The 21,622-nt window shown below is 51.7% G+C and overlaps 1 protein-coding gene across 2 annotated transcripts in view; it reads left to right on the plus strand.

Moving 5' to 3' along the window:
- Nucleotides 1-21,622, plus strand: part of adam19b (ADAM metallopeptidase domain 19b) — a 200,579-nt gene that overhangs the window by 149,332 nt on the left and 29,625 nt on the right. For both annotated transcript variants that reach the window (XM_038795297.1, XM_038795298.1), the window contains 3 exons: nucleotides 16,879-16,968; nucleotides 18,712-18,907; nucleotides 19,168-19,276. In XM_038795297.1, coding sequence (XP_038651225.1) covers nucleotides 16,879-16,968; nucleotides 18,712-18,907; nucleotides 19,168-19,276 — 395 coding nt within the window. The remainder of the gene's footprint in view (nucleotides 1-16,878; nucleotides 16,969-18,711; nucleotides 18,908-19,167; nucleotides 19,277-21,622) is intronic.

A 21,622-nucleotide genomic window follows, 5' to 3' on the forward strand; every position in this document is an offset into this window, starting at 1 on the left:
CAGAGGTGGCCAGAAGGAGGGCAGGGTACAGGCAAGTTAAAGAGATTTTATATAAGAAGCGGGTGAAATTTGGCTGCTCTATCCGGCGCTACTGTGGGTTACGCACAAGGGCCAGCACCATTATTTCAAGGAACCAAAGGGGGCGATGGACTTTGCAAAGAGGCAAGGGCTGGTCCCGAGCTGAGGACTCCTGGACTCATGTTGGAACTTTTAATTCTTTCTCTCCTGTTTCTGAGAGATGCCTGCATGTTTTTCGTGCTTTTGTATCTTGGTTGTTATGTCTTCTTTGTCTTTTTTTCTCTTCATCTCTCTTTTTCGCTTTTGTGTTGGAGTTTTGTTAGAAAAAGAGAATAGTTAGAATGGTTCGGAAATGGTGGGTGTTTTTCGGGGAATTTTTGCGATCTCTTTCTGCGTTCAGATAGGAATGGTTGATAGTGCCTGCTATTTTGTTTTGTATGACTTAAATTGCACTATTGTTAGGGCTGTCTCTGTCCTGTTTAGAGTATTTGTGCAAGCAGGGCTGATTTGGGGAAGTGGTGTGAAAGGGCCGGGAGGAGGGGAGCCAGGGAACAATAGGTGAGAGACTCACTGGCGCCGGAGTTGGGAGCCGGTAGGCTAGTCAACAGAAGCCAGGTGGGGGGTGTTCATTTAGGTAGTTTATGGCAGGGGTTAGGTTATTTGTGGTGTTGCTAATGGGGGGAGGGGGGAGTAGGTCTGCTGACGATGATGAAAATTGGGCATGGTAACAGTGAGGAGGTCAGGGGTGAAGGTGGCCAGGAGGCGGGCCAAAGGAAGCGCGACACATGGCTTGGGGGCTGGCCAAAGAAAGGAGATGGCTGATCGGCAAAGGGGGGGGGGGTGGGGGGGCGAGGTGCCCCCCGACCAGGCTGATCACCTGAAATGTCAGAGGGTTAAACGGGCCAGCCAAGAGGGCGCGTGTTCACGCATTTGCGGGTTTGGAAGGCGGACGTAGTCATGTCACAGGAGACCCATCTGAAAGAGGCTGACCAGGTCAGATTAAGGAAGGGCTGGATTAGTCAGGTTTTTCATTCGGGGCTCGACACTAAGACCAGGGGGGTTGCGATCTTGATCAACAAGCGGGTCAAATTTGAGGTGGAGGGCACAGTTGCGGACGGGGGTGGCAGATTTGTTATGGTTAGGGGTAAGCCCGAGGGGTGAAGAGTAGTCCTGGTCAACGTATATGCCCCTAATTAGGATGACGTAGATTTTATTAAGAGGTTGCTGGGGAAGATCCCTGACTTGGACTCACGCAAACTGATCATTGGTGGGGACATTAACACAGTTCCTGATCCTGGCCTGGACCGGTCGTGTTCAAAAACGGGTAGGGTGCCAGCGATGGCAAAGGAACTAAGAGGGTTCATGAAGCAAATGGGGGGAGCTGACCCATGGAGATTTAGTCGGCCGTCGGCAAAGGAGCTTTCGTTCTATTCTCAAGTCCACAAGGTGTATTCCCGAATCGATTTCTTTATCATGAGCAGGGACTTGCTGACAGGGATGACGGGTGCAGAATATTCGGCAATTATCATCTCGGACCATGCTCCGCACTGGGTTGGTCTGCAGATTTGTAAAGATAGCTGTCAGCGCCCACAATGGAGGCTGGAAGTTGGACTGCTGGCGGATGAGACGGTGTGTGAGAGGCTGAGGAAATGCATGCATAATTACCTGCAGGTAAATAATACCGGAGAAGTCTCAGCAGCAGTGCTCTGGGAGGCGCTGAAGGCAGTGGTGAGAGGGGAGCTGATTTCAATCTGAGCCCATAGGGACAGGACTGACAGGGCAGAAACAGACTGACTGGTTAAGGGAGATTTACGGATGGACAGGAGCTATACGGAGTCCCTGAGGCCAGAGTTAATTCGGAAACAACAGAGGCTGCAGACCGAGTTTGGGGTGTTGTCTGCAGGGAAGGCCGTACAGCAGCTTAGAAGGACAAAGGGCACAATGTACGAGCATGGGGAGAAGGCCAGCAGAATGCTTGCGCAACAACTAAGAAAGAGAGAAGCGGCTAGGGAAATAGGAAAGGTAGACGACGGGGAGGGAAACCTGCTGGGGGACCCGGTAGGACTGAACAAGGTGTTTAGGGACTTCTATAGCAAGCTGTACACCTCGGAACCCCCCACGGGTCCGGAAGGGATGAGGCACTTTTTGGACGGACTGACTTTCCCAAGAGTAGGTAGGGGGGTTGGTGGACGGACTGGGGGCCCCGATCAGGACCGGAGAAGTACTGGGGAGCCTGAAGGTCATGCAGTCGGGTAAAGCCCTGGGTCCGGATGGATACCTGGTGGAGTTTTATAAAAAGTTCTCCGAGATAGTGGGGCCGGTGCTGGTCAGGTTGTTCAATGAGGCAAGAGACAGAGGGGTCTTACCCACGACGATGTCGCAGGCCATATTCGCGCTTATACTGAAACGGGATAAAGACACGGAGGCATGTGGGTCTTATAGGCCGATCTCTTTGATTAATGCAGACGCTAAGTTACTGGCCAAGATCTTGGTGTCTAGAATTGAGGACTGTGTACCGGACGTGATTGCGGAGGACCAAACCGGGTTTGTAAAGGGCAGGCAGCTGGTGGCCAATCTAAGGAGGCTGCTCAATGTGATTATGATGCCCCCGGAGAGCAGGGAGACAGAGATAGTGGGAGCAATGGATGCCGAAAAGGCTATCGACCGGGTTGAGTGGGACTATTTATGGGAGGTGCTGAGACGCTTTGGGTTCGGGGTGGGTTTCATTGACTGGGTCAGGCTGCTATATCAGGCCCCAGAGGCTAGTGTGAGGACGAACAGGACGACATCTGACTATTTCAGACTGCACCGCAGGACTAGACAGGGATGCCCCCTCTCCCCTCTGCTGTTTGTGCCGGCTATAGAGCCACTGGCTATTGTTCTGAGAGCTTCAAGGGATTGGAAAGGGCTGGTGTGGGGGGGGGGGGGGGGGGGGGGGGGGGGGGAGTGGAACATATAGTTTTGTTATACGCGGATGACCTGCTGTTATACGTATCAGACCCAATGGCGGGGATGGACGGAATCATGGAAATTCCGAGGGAATTTGGTTGGTTCTCAGGATATAAATTGAACATGGCTAAGAGCGAGTTGTGGATAGTGCGGGCGAGGGGTCAGGAGAGTTGGCTGAGGGGGCTGCCGTTCAGGCTGGTAGGGGAAAGCTTCAGATAATTAGGGATACAAGTAGCACGGGACTGGGGTAAGTTGCATAAGCTAAACTTGTCCCAGTTGGTGGAGCAAGTGAGGGACGAGTTCCGGAGATGGGATGCGTTCCTGCTGTCATTAGCGGGGAGAGAGCAGGCGGTGAAGATGACGCTTCTCCTGAGATTCTTGTTCATATTTCAGTGTCTCCTCATTTTCATCCCGCGGTTCTTCTTTAATAGGCTAGATGAAATTATCCTGGGATTTGTTTGGGTGTGAAAGTCCCCACGGGTGAGGAAGGTGTCATGTGAGAGTGCCTTTAAGAATTGGATGTTTAAGAAATATACCTTTAAGAAATTAAGCTGATCATATTACTGAAGTGATGTCACGGGGGGGAGCTGAGCTCATTTCTGCTTTTTGGGAGTTTTAGTTTCAGTTTGAAGAAAGCTTGGGTGTGGCTGTGAGCTGCATTGCTGGTCATCTCTGCCATGAAGGACTATCTCTTAATCCTTTGGTGAAATCAGAATTGTAAAAAGGTCTCAGTATTGAATATAAATCTAATGTGCTTCTGTTTGAAGATTTGTTAAGTCTTTTGGATGTGTAAAGGAACAGTTTGCAGGATTGGGTAGTGTTGTATTATTTTCGGGGTTATCTTTGAAGTAAGGGGTATTAAGAGATCCAGTGTTTATTTAATAGGTTAATTTGAGTTCATAGAATAAACATTGTTTTGTTTTAAAAACCACGTGTCCATAATTGTAATACTACACCTGGGGAACAAGCCGTGTGTTTCAAAAGCAACAATCCATTAAAGGTAGGTGTGGGTTGAACTCCATGATACATTTTGGGGTTCTGAAAACACCTCTCCCATAACAATGGTGATGCTCGAGAGGAGCCGAGATGAAGGGGGGCTGGCGTTGCCAAACTTTACCTGGCCTATATGTGACTCCAGATCCACAGCATTGTGGTTGACTCTGAAATGCCCTCAGGATGGACAATAAATGCTGGTCCAGCCAGTGCCGATCCGTATCCCATAAACAAATAAAACATTTTTAAAAGTTAACATAGCCATGGTAAGGAAATAAATGGTGGGTACAGGGTCAGTTTGGGAGTGGATGGAGGCTGCTTTGTGCAGGGGCACCAATTTGGCAGCCTTGGTTACGGCGCCTCTGCCGCTCCCGCCGGCACAATACTCCACCAGCCCTATAATGGTGGCGGCTCTACGGATCTGGGGCCAGTGGAGGAGGCATACAGGGGAAGTGAGAGCATCGGTTTGGTCCCCAATCTGCGGCAACCACCGATTTGCTGTTCCTGGAAGGGAGCTTCCCGAGCATGAGGGCGTTGGAGGAGAAGTTCGGGCTGGCGAGAGGGAATGATTTCAGGTACTTGCAGGTGCAGGATTTCGTACGCAGATTGGTACCATCCTTCCCACGCCTCCCACCAAGGGAGATCCAGGACAGGGTAGTTTCCAGAGGAGAGGTGGGAGAGGTGAGAGTCTCCGACATCTATAAAGAACTAATGGGAGCAGAGGAGGCACAGACCGAAGAACTTAAGCTTAAGTGGGAGGAGGAGCTCGGCGGGGAGATAGAGGACAGCATATGGGCAGACACTTTGAGTAGAGTAAACACGACCGCAACATGCGTCAGGCTCATTCTGATCCAGTTCAAGGTCGTACATCGGGCCCATATGACGGTGGCCCGGATGAGCAAATTATTTGGGCTGGAGGACAAATGTGCTAGATGTGCCGGAGGACCAGCAAATCATGTACACATGTTCTGGGCGTGTCCTAAGCTCAGGGGCTACTGGCAGGGATTCGCGGACATCATGTCCCGGGTATTGAAGACTAGGGTAGCAATGAGTCCTGAGGTGGCAAATTTTTGGGTTTTGGAGGATCCGGGAGTCCTGGAAGAGAAAGAGGCCGACGTCTTGGCCTTTGCTTCCCTGGTAGCCCGGTGACGAATACTGTTGGCGTGGAGGGACTCAAAGCCCCCGAAGTCTGAAGTATGGCTATCGGACATGACGAGCTTTCTCGGGCTGGAGAAAATTAAGTTCGTCTTGAGAGGATGGCTGGCAGGGTTCGCCCGGAGGTGGCAGCCATTCGCTGATTTCTTTGCGGAGAATTAATTGTCAGCAGGGGGAGGGGGAAAGGGGGGCTTTAGGGTAGTGTAGAGTAGGGGGTTGCTACAGCGGGACCTGGATGATGAGTCTGCGGGGGCCGTCCTGGAGGGGGGCGGGGGATCTGACCTCACGGTGTCCTGGCCCGCGATGGGGGCTTACTGATCGGCGGACTGGTCGGCTGGTTCCGCGGGGGCCTATTTTACTCCATGCCGGGCCCCTGTAGGGAAATACGCGGAAATACGCCGGCCGTAGCACGCATGTGCGAACTTGCGCCGGCTGGAGCTGCGGGGACCACTCCGCCGCCGACCTAGCCCCCAAGGAAGGGGAGCATTCCCCATCACCGGGGACCATTGACGCCGGAGTGGTTGGCGCCGCTTTTCATGCCGGCGTGGCCCCATTATTGAAGAATCCCACCCCCCCTTTCCTCGGGGGCTAGGTCAGCGCCGGAGTGGTCCCCGCAGCTCCAGCTGGCACAGAATGGCCGGCGCGATTCCGCGCATGCGCGGGGGTTCTCTTCTCTGCGCCGTCCCCCGGGAAATATGGTGGAGCCCTACAGGGGTCCAGCAAGGAGTAAAATAGGCCCCCACGCAACCAGCCTGCCCGCCGATCGGTAGGCCCTGATCGTGGGCCAGGCCAGTGTAGGGGACCCCCCCCCCCCGGCGGCGGCCCCCCCCCCCCCCCCCCTTCCAGGACAGCCCCTGGAGACTCAGCTTCCAGGTCCCGCCGTGTGGGACATAAGTAACCCACGCCGGCGGGAATCGGCCGAGCTCGTTGGCCACTTGGCCCATCGGGGCCCGGAGAATCGGCGGGGGAGAATCGGGAAGCCAGCGTCGCGGCAGCAGGGCGCGATTCCCGCGTCCCCCCAGGGATTCTCCGACCCGCCGCGGGGTCGGAGAATCCCGGCCAATATATTTTTATATGTTAGATGAATTAGACATTCTGAATTCTCCCTCTGTGTACCCGACCAGATACCGGAGTGTGTCGACTCAGGGCTTTTCACAGTAACTTCATTGCAATGTTAATGTAAGCCTACTTGTGACACTAATAAAAAGATTATGTAAAGAGAAACTTCATTCTTAGTTGTGAAATTGCACCACAATTGATTTTCAATTTTTTAATGGTTGAGTGTGCATCTCGTGATGCTCCAGTGAACTGAGATGGTTTGGACAATGTGTAGCTGAGCTACCAAATGTTTGTCACTCTGCTTCTCGGTCTGTGGGGAGTTAGCTGTGTGTGTAGGGTGGGGGTGGGGGGGGGGGGGGGGGGGCTGGAGCAGGGACGCCGCAATTGTCCATCTTGCCCCCTTGATTTGCGAGTGAAGATCAGTCAAGTTGTCTGCTCTTCATCTCTGTGCAGTGTGCTATGCCTCTTGTACTGGTGCCAGTGTTGGTGACATCATTTCTAACTCTGTGATTAGATTACTGCATCATAATTCACATAGTGTCCATTATCCCATGTGCTGTGTCTGGATCCTCATTTCGAAGGCTGCAGACATCTGGTTGAAATTAGGCTTTCTGATGCTGCCTGAAATATTAGACAAGTACCTCTGCAGCAGCTTTAACAGATGGCCCTTTCCACCTCATACTGCACCTAATACCAAGCATCCTCCGTTTCACCTCTTGCTGCATTGGAAAGCTAAAATATTGTGAAATCTAAAACTAAAATGTTGCCGTCAATCAGTGAATCTTAATTCTACTGCTGCAGGGCCACTCAAATTCAACAGGAAGAATTTAGCACTGACCCAGTGCAAACACAGCACGGACCCAGCGCAAGCACGGCGCTGGCCCAGTGCAAACACGGCACTGACCCAGCGCAAGCACGCCACATGGCCCAGTGCAAACACAGCACGGACCCAGCGCAAGCACGGCGTTGGCCCAGTGCAAACACAGCACGGACCCAGCGCAAGCACGGCACTGACCCAGTGCAAACACGGCACTGACCCAGCGCAAACACGGCGCTGGCCCAGTGCAAACACAGCACGGACCCAGCGCAAGCACGGCACTGACCCAGCGCAAACACGGCACTGACCCAGCGCAAACACGGCACTGACCAAGCGCAAACACGGCGCTGGCCCAGTGCAAACACAGCACGGACCCAGCGCAAGCACGGCGCTGGCCCAGTGCAAACACAGCGCTGGCCCAGCGCAAACACGGCACTGACCCAGCGCAAGCACGGCACTGACCCAGCGCAAGCACGGCGCTGGCCCAGTGCAAACACAGCGCTGGCCCAGCGCAAACACGGCACTGACCCAGCGCAAACACGGCACTGACCCAGCGCAAACACGGCACTGACCAAGCGCAAACACGGCGCTGGCCCAGTGCAAACACAGCACGGACCCAGCGCAAGCACGGCGCTGGCCCAGTGCAAACACAGCACGGACCCAGCGCAAGCACGGCACTGACCCAGCGCAAACACGGCACTGACCCAGCGCAAACACGGCACTGACCAAGCGCAAACACGGCGCTGGCCCAGTGCAAACACAGCACGGACCCAGCGCAAGCACGGCGCTGGCCCAGTGCAAACACAGCGCTGGCCCAGCGCAAACACGGCACTGACCCAGCGCAAGCATGGCACTGACCCAGCGCAAGCACGGCGCTGGCCCAGTGCAAACACAGCGCTGGCCCAGCGCAAACACGGCACTGACCCAGCGCAAACACGGCACTGACCCAGCGCAAACACGGCACTGACCAAGCGCAAACACGGCGCTGGCCCAGTGCAAACACAGCACGGACCCAGCGCAAGCACGGCGCTGGCCCAGTGCAAACACAGCACTGACCCAGCGCAAACACGGCACTGACCCAGCGCAAACACGGCACTGACCAAGCGCAAACACGGCGCTGGCCCAGTGCAAACACAGCACGGACCCAGCGCAAGCACGGCGCTGGCCCAGTGCAAACACAGCACGGACCCAGCGCAAGCACGCCGCTGGCCCAGTGCAAACACAGCACGGACGCAGCGCAAGCACGGCACTGTCCCAGCGCAAACACAGCACGGACCCAGCGCAAACACGGCGCTGGCCCAGTGCAAACACGGCACGGACCCAGCGCAAGCACGGCGCTGGCCCAGTGAAAACACGGCACGGACCCAGCGCAAGCACGGCACTGACCCAGCGCAAACACAGCGCTGGCCCAGTGCAAACACAGCACGGACCCAGCGCAAACACGGCGCTGGCCCAGTGCAAACACAGCGCTGGCCCAGTGCAAACACAGCACGGACCCAGCGCAAGCACGGCGCTGGCCCAGTGCAAACACGGCACGGACCCAGCGCAAGCACGGCGCTGGCCCAGTGCAAACACGGCACGGACCCAGCGCAAGCACGGCGCTGGCCCAGCGCAAACACAGCACGGACCCAGCACAGACACAGCTCTTGTTAATGTTCTATTAATCACTGTGTATGTCATTGACCTCGTTAAGGGAATTGCTAGTTAAGCATGTGACTTAGATTATTCTACAAATACAGATAGCTGGAACACTTTGGAGTGAGAGCTTCTTGTGGGTTCGTGGCTTTGAGGACGTGTCTTTCATTAAACTAGCTTGAACCTAAAAGACCAAACTGGATTGATTCTTCCAGCATAGTACATGATTGTGAGCAACAAATGGAAACAGAGGATGAACTTTAAACTTGCTGATTACTGTATATGAAGCCTTTTGTCTCAATCCTCTGAGGGAAAACTGTCGCTGACAATTTTGAGACGGAATGGCGGAAGGATAGTGCAGAATTGCAAGTTTTGATTATCCACTAATTTATTCTGACTTTGAGCCGTATCAGCAATAGAAAGCTGAAGTTGAAATGTGGACCCGAGTTATTTCCATACCCGAAAGAAGCAAATATGGCGTTAGCATTTTCGTTAGCATCCAAAATAAAATCAGGAGTAATGTGTTTTCAGAGTGGAAAGTGGATGATCTGGATCAAGAAAAGGAATTCTGTTATGATTTTGGATAGGTTTTACAAAAAAAGACATGTTATTGGAAGCGTATGAGGCTTGGGCAATCTTTAATAGGTTTAGGAAATCAGAGGATCAGTCCATGGAACAATATATCATGGATTATGATAAAAGTTACAAGAGCTACAAAGATTTGCACTTAAATTCTGGAATCCGTATTGGCATTTAAATTACATAAATGTGCCTGCATTTCCCATGTTGATAGTCTTTTGGTAATAAAAGGGGTTCAATTCCGCGGGAAAGAATCTCTCCTAGTTCAAATGGCTGAAGCCTTAAAAGAATTTTGGGAAAAACGGTCGTTCCCAGCCATTCATTTAGCATTAGTTCTACTTTTTCTGTTCATCTGGATACCTTGCATGCGGGCAGAAGAGCTTTAATGAAAGTTAAGGTTTTGGAGAGTATTTACGGCACTGTGTAAGGCCATCAGGAATCCACTCATTTGTGGTGTGTAAGTCTCTGCTTCGGGAGTGCTGGGGGCGGGTTATTCGGCAATAGCGATTTTGGATTAAGCTCTACATTTTGTGCATTTGGGGGTGGGGTCGGGCCCTGGGGGGGGCAGGGAAGGCGGTAGAGCAGCTGAGGAAGGCGAGTGGGGCGATCTATAAATGGGGAGAAGGCCAGTAGAATGCTTGCGCAGCAGCTTAGAAAGTGGGAGGCGGCCAGGGAGATTGAGAAAGTAAGGGACAGAGATGGGGACCAGGTCAGAGATTCAGCTGGGGTCAATAAGGCGTTCGAGGAATTCTACAGCAGGCCGTATGAGTCAGAACCCCTAGCTGGGCCTGAGGGGGTGAGGCAATTCTTAGGGGGGCTGAAGTTCCTGTAGGTTGATGAAGACTTGGTAGAAGGGCTGGGGGCAAAGTGTGAGGAGGAGCTGGGAGAGGAGATCTATGAGGGGGCGTGGGCGGATGCTCTTGGGAGGGTGAATTCCTCCTCCTCTTGCGCACGGCTTAGTTTAATCCAAATAAAGGTGCTGCATAGGGCGCATATGACTGGGACCAGGCTGAGCCGGTTCTTTGGGGGAGAGGACAGGTGTGGCAGGTGTTCGGGGAGCCCAGCAAATCACACCCACATGTTCTGGGCTTGTCCGGTATTGGAGGGCTTTTGGAGGGGGGTTGCTGGGACCTTGTCAAGGGTGGTTGGCTCCAGGGTGGAGTCGGGCTGGGGGCTCGCAATTTTCGGGGTCGCATCGGAGCCGGCAGTGCAGGAGGCGAAAGAGGCCGGTATTCTGGCCTTTGCGTCCCTGGTAGCCTGGCGCAGGATTCTTTTACAGTGGAGGGATGCGAAGCTCCCGAGCGCAGAATCCTGGATCAGCGACATGCCTGGGTTCATTAAACTGGAGAGGGTCAAGTTTGCCCTGAGGGGGTTGGTGCAAGGGTTCTTCCGGCGGTGGCAGACGTTTCTAGACTTCCTGGTGGAGCATTAGAGGGTGGTCAACTTCAGCAGCAACCGGGGGGGGGGGGGGGGGGGCTACGTGTTTGCTATGGGGGTGTGGTTTCATGGTTTTATGCTTATTTTTTGTTGTTGTTAATTTAATGCTTTTGTATTTGGGGGGGGGGGGGGGCAGTGTTACTGTTTTTCTTTGTTGTGTTGGTTAAAATTTGTTGGAAATTTTAATAAAAATTATTTTTTAATAAAAAGAAGGGCTGGGGGCCCCGATCGGGTTGGAAGAGATAGTAGACGGGCTGAAGGCCCTGCAGTCGGGTGAATGGCTGGGACTGGATGGGTACCCTGTTGTGGTAAACCACTGTTAGTGTATTATATGTATTGTGGTAAACCACTGCCTGATGGCTCCGCCTGTGTCTCCTCCCCTCGGGCTCGGTATAAAGGTGGCTGACCTCCGACCCTGTCCCAGTTCGGGATCAGTGGCCAGGTGGCTTTCTGTTCAGCTTATTAAAGCCACAGTTTCGTTCACTACTCGTCTTGTGTTAATTGATGGCACATCAATTTAATAAGCTAAACTTTTAAGATGAATTCATCACTCAAGCCTGGTCGCCTGGAGCTGGACCCACAAGCAGCCGACGCCACTGCGACATTCGCGCACTGGCTAAGCTGCTTCGAAGCGTACCTCGGATCCTCCACCGACGACGTCACCGACCTCCAAAAGCAGCAGATACTAACGCACGGGTGAGCTCGCAAGTTTTCCTTCTTATCAGTGACATCCCCTCGTATACAGAGTCGATAATGCTGCTGAAGGGACAGTACGTAAAGGCAGTAAACGAGGTGTATGCCAGGCACCCCCTTGTCACGAGGCGACAACGCCTCGGAGAATCACAAGCCAGATTCCTGCGTGCCTTGCGGGTACTCGGTCGGAACTGTGTTTGCCAGGCAGTATCGGCTGTCCAACACATGGAGCCGCTGATCAGGGATGCCTATGTCGCGGGCATTAAATCCAATTACATCCACCAGTGCTTGCTAGGATGTCGTGGGCGCCGCCATCACCCGACTTAAGTGCGGCGCAAGCCTGTGCCGCGCAGCAGCCCGCCAACTCCGGAAGCCCGAAATGCTACTTTTGTGTCCGGTCAGCACCCCAGACAACGCTGCCCTGCACGGAACGCAATTTGCAACAGGTGTGGGAGGAAGGGCTACTTCACCAAAGTCTGCCAGGCCCGACCTGTCCCTAAAGTTCCTAGGCCCAGCAGCGCTGCCTGTTGCCTGTCAGGGCAGCCCCCATCTGCCGCGCCACTCGCCATGTGTGACCAGTGGGGGCCGCCATCTTCGCCGCCATCTTTTATTCCACCCGCCATGCGCGACCCATGGGGGCTGCCATTTTGAAACCACTCCACCACCTCCTAGGACCCCTGCTCACCCGGTCGTACGCTGGCCACCGCTACCTCCAACCGGCCCACCCACCACCTTCTGAAGCCCGCCTCCATCACACTCAACCAGTCTCGACCTCATCATCTCACGAAATTCACGATGACCATCCGGATCAACGGGCACGAGACGGCCTGCCTCTTCGACTCCGGGAGCAAAGACAGCTTTATCCACCCAAATATGGGAAGGTGCTGCTCCCTCCCAATTTTACCCACGACCTAGAAAATCTCCCTGGCTTCCGGATCACATTCCGTAGAAAGCCAGGGGTTCTGTGTCGCGACCCTTTTGGTACAGGGCGTAGAGTACACTAACTTTAAGCTCTACGTCCTCCCCCATCTCTGCGCTGCCCTATTACTGGCGCTCGAATTTCAGTGTCACCTCCAAAGCCTTACCTTAAAGTTCAGTGGACTCCTGCCCCCCTCACCGTCTGTAGCTTCGCGACCTTTAAGGTCGTCCCACCCTCGCTCTTCGCTAATCTCACCCCGGACTGTAAGTCCATTGCCACTACGAGCAGACGATACAGTCTCCGGGACAAGGCCTTTAGCAGGTCGGAGGTGACTCCTACGAGACCAGTGACTCCTACGAGAGGGGATCATTGAGGCTAGTACCAGCCCCTGGAGAGCCCAAGTGGTGATCGTCAAGGCTGGGGAGAAGCACCGGATGGTCATTGACTACAGTCAGACGATCAACAGGTACATGCAGCTCAATGCGTACCCCCACCCCCGCATATCTGATATGGCCAATCAGATTGCGCAGTATTGAGTCTTCTCCACAGTTGACTTGAAGTCCGCGTACCACCAGCTCCCTATCCACCTGGAGGACCGGCAATACACTGCCTTCGAGGCAGATGGCTGCCTCTACCACTTCCTCAGGGTTCCCTTCGGCGTCACCAATGGGGTCTCGGTCTTCCAGCGAGAAATGGACCGAAGGGTTGACAGTACGGGCTGCGGGCCACGTTCCCGTACCTAGATAATGTCACCATCTGCGGCCATGACCAGCAAGATCATGATGCACACCTCTGGCATTTCCTCCACACCGCTAAGCTCCTTAACCTCACATACAATAAGGAGAAATGCGTTTTCCGCACAACCCGCCTAGCCATCCTTGGCTACATTGTGGAAACGGAGTCCTCGGGCCTGACCCTGACCGCACGCGCCCCCTCTTGGAACTGCCCCAAGACCCTGAAGAGATGTCTGGGGTTCTTCTCTTATTATGCCCAGTGGGTCCCCAATTATGCGGACAAGGCCCGTCCACATTAAATCCACCATTTTTTTTCCTGAAGGCTGAAGCCCGCCTGGCCTTCAACCACATCAAGACAGATATTGTCAAAGCCGCGATTAACGCTGTGGACGAGTCCATTCCGTTCCAGGTGGAGAGCGATGCGTTGGACTTTGCCCTGGCTGCTACCCTCAACCAGGCGGGCAGGCACAGGTCTCGACACCAGTGCACACACCACAGCCGGGACTAAGACGATCACGGCGGAAGGTCAAAGCCCCCGACAGATTCGACATTTAAGTCCACTTCACCCCCGCTGGACTATTCTTTGTAACAAGGGGTGAATGTGGTAAACCACTGTTAGTGTAGTACATGTATTGTGGTAAACTACTGCCTGATGGCTCCACCTGTGGCTCCTCCCCTTGGGCTCGGTATGAAGGTGGCTGACCTCTGGCCCTGCACCAGCTTGGGATCAGTGGCCAGGAGGCTTTATGTTTAGCTTATTAAAGCCACAGTTTCGTTCACTACTCATTTTGTGTTAATTGATGGCACATCAGCTGTGGAGTTTTGCAAAAGGTTCTCTGGGATGCTGGGGTCACTGCTGATGAGGACATTTAATAAGACAAGGGAGAGAGGGTGCTTCCCCCAACAATGTCACAGGCCACTATCTCATTGATCCTGAAGCGTGATAAGGACCCGGAGTTTGCTGGTCCTACAGACTGATCTCCCTACTAAATGTAGATGCCATATTGTTAGCTAAGATCTTGTCCTCAAGGATTGAGGACTGCGTCCTGGATGTGATTGGGGAGGACCAGATGGGATTTGTTAAGGGGAGGCAGATGGCAGCCAATGTAATAAGCTGTTGAATGTTATCATGATGCCCCCAGAGGGTAGGGACGTAGAGGTAGTGGTCGCAATGAATGCAGAGAAGGCATTTGACCGGGTGGAATGGGATTATCTGTGGGAGGGGCTGGGGCGGTTTGGATTTGGGCGGGGCTTCATTGACTGGGTCAGGCTGCTGTATCAGGCCCCCGTGGGAAGTGTTCGGATGAACAGGTTGACATCGGGCTATTTTAGGCTGCACCGGGGGATGAGGAAGGGATGCCCTCTCTCCCCACTGTTGTTCACACTGGCCATAGAACTGGTGGCTACAAATTGAACATGGGGAAAAGCGAGATGTTCGAGACCCAGGCAAGGGGGCAGGAGAGGCAATTGTGGGAGCTGCTGTTTAGAGTGGTAGGGGGAAGCTTTTGGTACTTAGGCTTCCAGGTGGCACGGGAATGGGAACGACTGCACAAGCTTAATCTGGCCCGATTAGTAGACCAAATGAAGGACAATTTTCGGAGGTGGGACATGCCCCTGCTGTCACTGGCTGGGAGGGTACAGACAGTGAAAATGACGGTTCTCCCGCGATTCCTGTTTGTGTTTCAGTGTCTCCCAATCTTTATTCCTCGGTCCATTTTTAAAACGGATCAACAAGGTGAGCTTGGGCTTTGTATGGGCGGGTAAGACCCAGCGAGTTTAAAAAGGAGATGTTGGAGCGCAGCCGGGGGAGGGCGGACTGGCACTCCCAAACTTTAGTAATTATTACTGGGCGGCGAATGTAGCCATGATTAGGAAGTGGGTGGTGGGCATGGGGGGGGGGGGGGGGGATCGGTGTGGGAGCGAGTAGAGGCGGTATCATGTGAGGGCACTAGTTTGGGGGCATTGGTAACGGCGCCTCTGCCATTCCCGTCGGCACGCTACTCTACCAGCCCCATGGTGTTCGCGGCCCTGAGAGTCTGGGGACAATGGAGGAGACATGTGGGAGCAGAGGGAGCATCGGTCTGCTCCCCAATTTGCAATAATCACCAGTTTGCCCCAGGGAGGTTAGATGGAGATGGCAGGGAGCAGGGATCGAGAGGATGGGCGATATTTACAGAGGGGAGCTTTCCCAGCTTGAGGTTACTGAGGTGAAATTTGAACTTACGGGAGGGAATGAATTTAGGTACCTGCAGGCGAGGGACTTCCTACGCAGGCAGGTCTCAACCTTCCCGCTCCTACCACCAAGGGGGATACAGGATATGGTTGTTTCCAGTGTGTGCGTGGGAGAAGGGAGGGTTTTGGACCCCTGGAACACAGACTGAGGAGCTGAAACACAAATGGGAAGAGGAGTTAGGAGGAGAGTTAGAGGATGGTCTCTGGGCAGATGCGTTGAGTAGAGTCAACGGGTCCACAACATGTGCCAGGCTCAGCCTGATACAATTTAAGGTCGTTCACCGGGCACACATGACAGTGGCCTGGATGAGCAGGTGCGCAAGGTATGCGGGAGGACCAGCGAACCATGTTCACATGTTCTGGGCATGCCCGAAGTTTAGGGAATTCTGGCAGGGGTTTGCGGACGTCATGTCCAAAGTGTTGAAAACAAGGGTGGCACCGAGTCCAGAGGTGGCGATTTTCGGGGTGTCGGAAGATCCAGAATTCCAGGAGGAGAAGAGGCAGTCGTTCTGGCCTTTGCCTCTCTGGTAGCCGGAGATGGATATTATTAGCTTGGAGGGACTCAAAGCCCCTGACGTGGGAGACCTGGCTAACTGACATGGCTAACTTTCTCTGTCTGGAGAAAATCAAGTTTGCTGTGAGAGGGTCATGAGAGGGTCAATGTTAGGGCTCGCCCGGAGGTGGCAGAGCCGTTTGTCAACTTCTTTAGGGAAAAGTAACCATCAGCAGAGGGGAGGGGGGGGGGGGGGGGGGCTGTGGGGTTAGTTTAGTGTAGAGGAGGGGGTTAGAAAAGGTGGGACCTGTGAGAGAGGAAGACGGTTTTTGCACTATGTTTATAATTCTATGTACACTTTCTTCTGTTACTGTTATAAAACCATAAACACCTCAATAAAATGTTTATTGACAAAAAAGGAAATTGCTAGATAAATATGTGACATTGATTATCCTATAAGTACAGACCCACTTTGTGGTGAGAGCTTCTTATGGGGTAAGTAGTTATAAGGAAGTGTCTTTCAATAAACCTGCTTGAAGCCAAAAAAACAGACTGCATTGCTTCTTCCAACATAGCCCCTGGTTGTCAGTAATGGCACTGACCCAGCACCAACACAGTTTTTAAAAATGGCTGTTTCGCATTTCACTGCTCACCATCACATGCTCCCCCCCATCAAATTTCACCCAGAAAATACTACCTAATTATCTACCAAGTAAAAGTTCTATCCAGTAACATTCCAGAAAAGGCACTTCAATATGGGGTAGAATTTTATGGCCCTTTCGTGTCGGAAATGGGGCCTTAACATCCGGCCAGGAATGGAAAATCCCGTAAACGAGAGAAGCTGTAAAATACTGCCCCATGTTATATCTACTGCAATGCTTCATTGCTCTGCAAAATGTAAACTACCATTGATGGCAATTCTCAAAACATTTCAACTCCTGGGGAAAGGGGTTGATTGAAAGATGGGGAAAACCCAACTGATGGGTTTAGATTAAATGATCCTATTTGAGGGCTGGGGAGAGATACAGATTGTTCCAAGGTTCCTAATTTACACCAGTATTGAACATGAGACCCTTCTGATCTATATGGCTTGCTACCACAGGAAGCCCGTGTTTCTAAGTGTGTGACTTTATTACTCTTCATGATTTCTTGTGTTTGTTTTCAGGAATGTGACAACCCCTGTTGTTACGCCAATAATTGCACCCTGAAGATGCACGCAGAATGTGCTCACGGAATGTGTTGTTCTAAGTGCAAGGTCAGGATCCTTTATATCATCATGTTTTAAACCCAATAACATTTATTGATTTGCAAGTGTCCGTTAATACCCCGTTTCGCAGAATAGTTACAGTGCAGAAAAAGGCCAATCAATCCATCATATCTGTACCAGCTTCCTATTCCTTTAACCCTACACATTCACCCTTTTATATAAAATAAGGTTCTTGGCAATGTGGAGGAGCAAAGAGATCTTGGTGTCTATGTTCATAGATCTTTAAAAGTTGCCACTCAAATGGATAGAGCTGTGAAGAAGGCCTATGGTGTGCTAGCGTTCATTAGCAGAGGGATTGAATTTAAGAGCCGTGAGGTGATGATGCAGCTGTACAAAGCCTTGGTAAGGCCACATTTGGAGTATTGTGTGCAGTTCTGGTCGCCTCATTTTAGGAAGGATGTGGAAGCTTTGGAAAAGGTGCAAAGGAAATTTCCCAGTATGTTGCCTGGAATGGAGAGTTGGTCTTACGAGGAAAGGTTGAGGGTGCTCGGCCTTTTCTCATTAGAACGGAGAAGGATGAGGGGCGACTTGATAGAGGTTTATAAGATGATCAGGGGAATAGATAGAGTAGACAGTCAGAGACCTATTCCCCAGGTGGAACAAACCATTGCAAGGGGACATAAATTTAAGGTGCATGGTGGAAGATATAGGGGGGATGTCAGAGGTAGGTTCTTTACCCAGAGAGTAGTGGGGGCATGGAATGCACTGCCTGTGGAAGTAGTTGAGTCAGAAACATTAGGGACCTTCAAGCGGCTATTGGATAGGTACATGGATTACGGTAGAATGATGGGGTGTAGATTAATTTGTTCTTAATCTAGGACAAAAGTTTGGAACAACATCGTGGGCCAAAGGGCCTGTTCTGTGCTGTATTTTTCTATGTTCTATATATATATATCTAATCGCTTATTGTCACAAGTAGGCTTCAATGAAGTTACTGTGAAAAGCCCCTAGTCGCCACATTCCGGCGCCTGTTCGGGGAGGCCGGTACGGGAATTGAACCCGCGCTGCTGGCCTTGTTCTGCATTACAAGCCAGTTGTTTAGTCCACTGTGCTAAACCAGCCCCTGATAATCCAATTTCCCCTTGTATGCATCGATTGAGCTGACTCCTCTCCACTCTCAGGCCGTATATTCCAGATCCTAACCACTAGATATTTAATGGACATCTCCAGATTCCCGTACCAGCCTCCCCGAACAGGTGCCGGAATGTGGCAACTAGGGGCTTTTCACAGTAACTTCATTTGAAGCCTACTTGTGACGATAAGGGATTTTCATTTCAAATGAACACCCAATTGGTTCACAAATATTCTGGTGAGGAAAGGAACCTGGAGTGCTTGTGATGGGTGCAAATGTCTGTCTGCACTGGCTTACCACGGCCACTGACATGAACACATTAATGAATGGACTAAAACTTGCAAACAGATGAAACAAAATCCTTTGTTCACCTCTTCATGTTTTAGCATTTTGTCATAGCTGGCTCAGGCACTGAGCTATTCGTTCCAAAATACAATTGGTGACTGCCCCACAGTACTTGGACTAGAACTGTGATGCTCCTCTGACTCTTCAGAAAGGGAAAATTCACAGAGGTAAAGCCACCCTAACATTCATAATAAAAATGAAAGGACCAGAGATGACCCTACTGGGACTTTTGAATGGTCCAGCAAGCTGGTGCATGGTGTTCCTTTCAGCAACTACACACTCATGCCCTGATGATGTTTTTTTCTTCACAACAGTTAAAGGCCCCTGGCAGTGTTTGCAGGAAATCATTGGGATCATGTGACCTATCTGAGTATTGCTCGGGCGACTCAGAGTTTTGTCCGGCCAACTTTTACCAGATGGATGGTGTCAGCTGTGATGGCGATCAGGCCTATTGCTACAATGGGATGTGTCTGACTTATGAAAACCAGTGTGTGCTGCTTTGGGGTGATGGTAAGCACAAAGAGAAATCCCCAATGGTCCTGGGTTCAATTGTGGCTTCTTTTTTAAATTTAGCTTTGTCTTTTAATAGTTGGCCTGTTTGTGGACAGTTGCCTGCCTCCGTGGCTGTTGCCTGACCCTCTGCTAGTTTTTATTAATCAGTGACCCTCATTGTTGGACTGTCTTTTCCCGTTCCCCTCAAAGCATCTTTGTGTTCGACATTTATTGAAGGTTTCACCCACCTCCCCCGATTTTCTTCTTCGCGGTTACAGGGGCCCGGGCTGCTCCGGCAGCGTGCTTCGAAATGGTGAATGATGCTGGCGACACGTATGGCAACTGTGGCAAAGACCAGCAGGGAAGTTACCGCAGGTGTGAGACCAGGTAAAAAATGGAAGCTTCACGGTGACAATACCCAACTAGTTCACTAATGTTCTGGTGAGGAAGGGAGCCTGCAGTGCTTGTGTTGGGAGAGTGGATAGCCAATGTTAGTCAAGTGCAATCTTCTATCCGCACAAATTGACAATTCCTGTATTTGATTAGCCTCATGCCGCAAAATGGAGGGCTGGGTGGTGCAGTTGATTGTCTGTGCTAGCACTACCAATGACCAATAGAAATTTGGGCAGAGCTTTCAACCTCTCCCCCTGTCTGATTTTCTTTTCCATTTATTTTAAGTGGATAAAGAAGATCAGTGAGGTATAACCAAGTTTCTGAATTGCAGTCTCTTCCTTTGTGCAATTGTTAATATCCAACTGTACCCATGCATATTGTCTAAAAGAAATAACTTGGATTTATGTCGCACCTTTCAAAACATCAAGATGTCCCCAAGCGCTTTACGGTTACTGAAGTACTTTCGAGGTGTAGTCAATGATATAGTGTGGGAAATCCAACAGCCAATTTAAGCACAGCAAAGTGCCCACAAACATCATTCACCAGGTAACCTGTTTATCTTTCAGCAATATTGTTTGAGGGATCAATATTGAAACACATACCAGGGGAGGACCTCCTTACGCTTTGAAATAATGCCATTGGATCTTTAATGTCTATCTGGGAGAGCAGGCAAAGCCTCCGTTAAATATTTGATTTAAAAAGGAAACCTCAGTGCAGCACTTCCTCAGCACTGAACCAGAGTGTCAGCCTCAATTTATTTTTGTGTGTTCAAGTATCTAGAAATTGTGATCTTCTGGTTTTAGAGGGGAGAGTGCTACTGACTGATGCACGGTTAGAACCTGACCAAGCTACTGACCTTAATAGAACATGACAACAGGCACTGTCACTACCTCTTCTGAACAAGTGGCCGATGATTGGTTCCACATTGTGAATTCCTGATCTCAGCCGCATTGGCAAAAACATGTATCAATTGGAGATGATTCTCTTTCTGGGAAGAGGAGAGGGGGGAGAAGAAATGGAAGTGAGTGCGGCAAGAGGGAGTGGGAAGGAGAGTAAATAGAGAGGCAATGGCAGTGGGCGAGGAGAGCAGGAGCAACTGTGTGTTACAGTGTCAACCAAAGGGGAGGAGAAATAGCAGTGCCAAGGCAGGCCCTCGTGGAAGCCCCATGGGGGGAGGGGGGGTTCCAATTGTGCATGGTGGGAGGGAGAGAGTGGGCAGTGAGGGGAGTGGAGCTTGTAGGAACTGGGGAGGTGGGGAGTAGGCAGTGGGGGAAGAGAATACCTGTAATACATCCACAGTGGTGGTGGAGTTTGACTTCGGTGCTGATTGGGGTGCCCTTTAAAGATGGCAGCCCGATCTCTGTGGTGTATGTTGAAGTAATTGAGCTGAGTCTGTGGAGCTGGCTCTATCAGGCCCCGTCCCGCCAGAGTGACGGCGTAAACCCCAACCACTTTTTTTTTTAATACTCACTGGAGAGTTACACACCAGTTTTCAATCTGAGCCTGACACCTTGAAAAAATATGGTAAGATTTCGCCCATGAATTGGGGAGAGTGTGAGAGAGATTGAAGAAGAGGGGATCAAGGAGATGGCAGCAGTGAATTGAGAGAGAGTGGAAAAAAGATAGTGGGCTGAATTCTCCTCTGTCTGGATGCTCCGTTTTGCCGGCAGCCTGGGGGTTTCCCGACGGCGTGGGGCTGCCCCACAATGGGAAACCCCATTGACCTGCCGGCAAAACGGAGAATCTCGACGGAGTGCTGAACCAGAGGTCTGGCACGACAGGATGGAGAATCCGGCCCAGTGGGTCTAAAATGGCCTTCTAGAGATTTTACTTTAACATTATTAATTAAATGACTTTGCCAGAAGTATTATCTTCCCTGCATAGCCCAGGGTGGAATTTTCACACTTTGTGGGAATGTCAGTCTCTGACTGAAAACTGGCATGTACCTCTCCAGATGAACCGTTGAGTTCAGAACAGAATTTCAGCCACTCTGAGCAAAGGAAATCTGTAGGTGTGGTTTACACTATCACCCTGGTGGAGTGGCTTGATAGGGCTAGCAAGACCGTCTCCACGGAGATCATGGCATCATCTTTAAAGGGTGTCCCGGTCAGCACTGAAAATACACTCACTCCCAGCCCCCACGGACACGCAGGACCCCCCCACCACCACCACAGAAGTATTGGGGCTCTTTTTTCCCCCTTCCACCCGCCACCACCATGGCAATATTGCGGGAATTCTTCCCTTCACAGCCATGTTGTCCGCCAACACCCCCTTCCTCCCACCTTCACAGGCATCAGCCATTCCCAAACCATTCCACAGAAAGGGAACCGCCAAATGGAG

The sequence above is a fragment of the Scyliorhinus canicula genome, chromosome 4 (assembly GCF_902713615.1).
Source record: "Scyliorhinus canicula chromosome 4, sScyCan1.1, whole genome shotgun sequence".
Classification (NCBI taxonomy): Eukaryota; Metazoa; Chordata; class Chondrichthyes; order Carcharhiniformes; family Scyliorhinidae; genus Scyliorhinus; species Scyliorhinus canicula.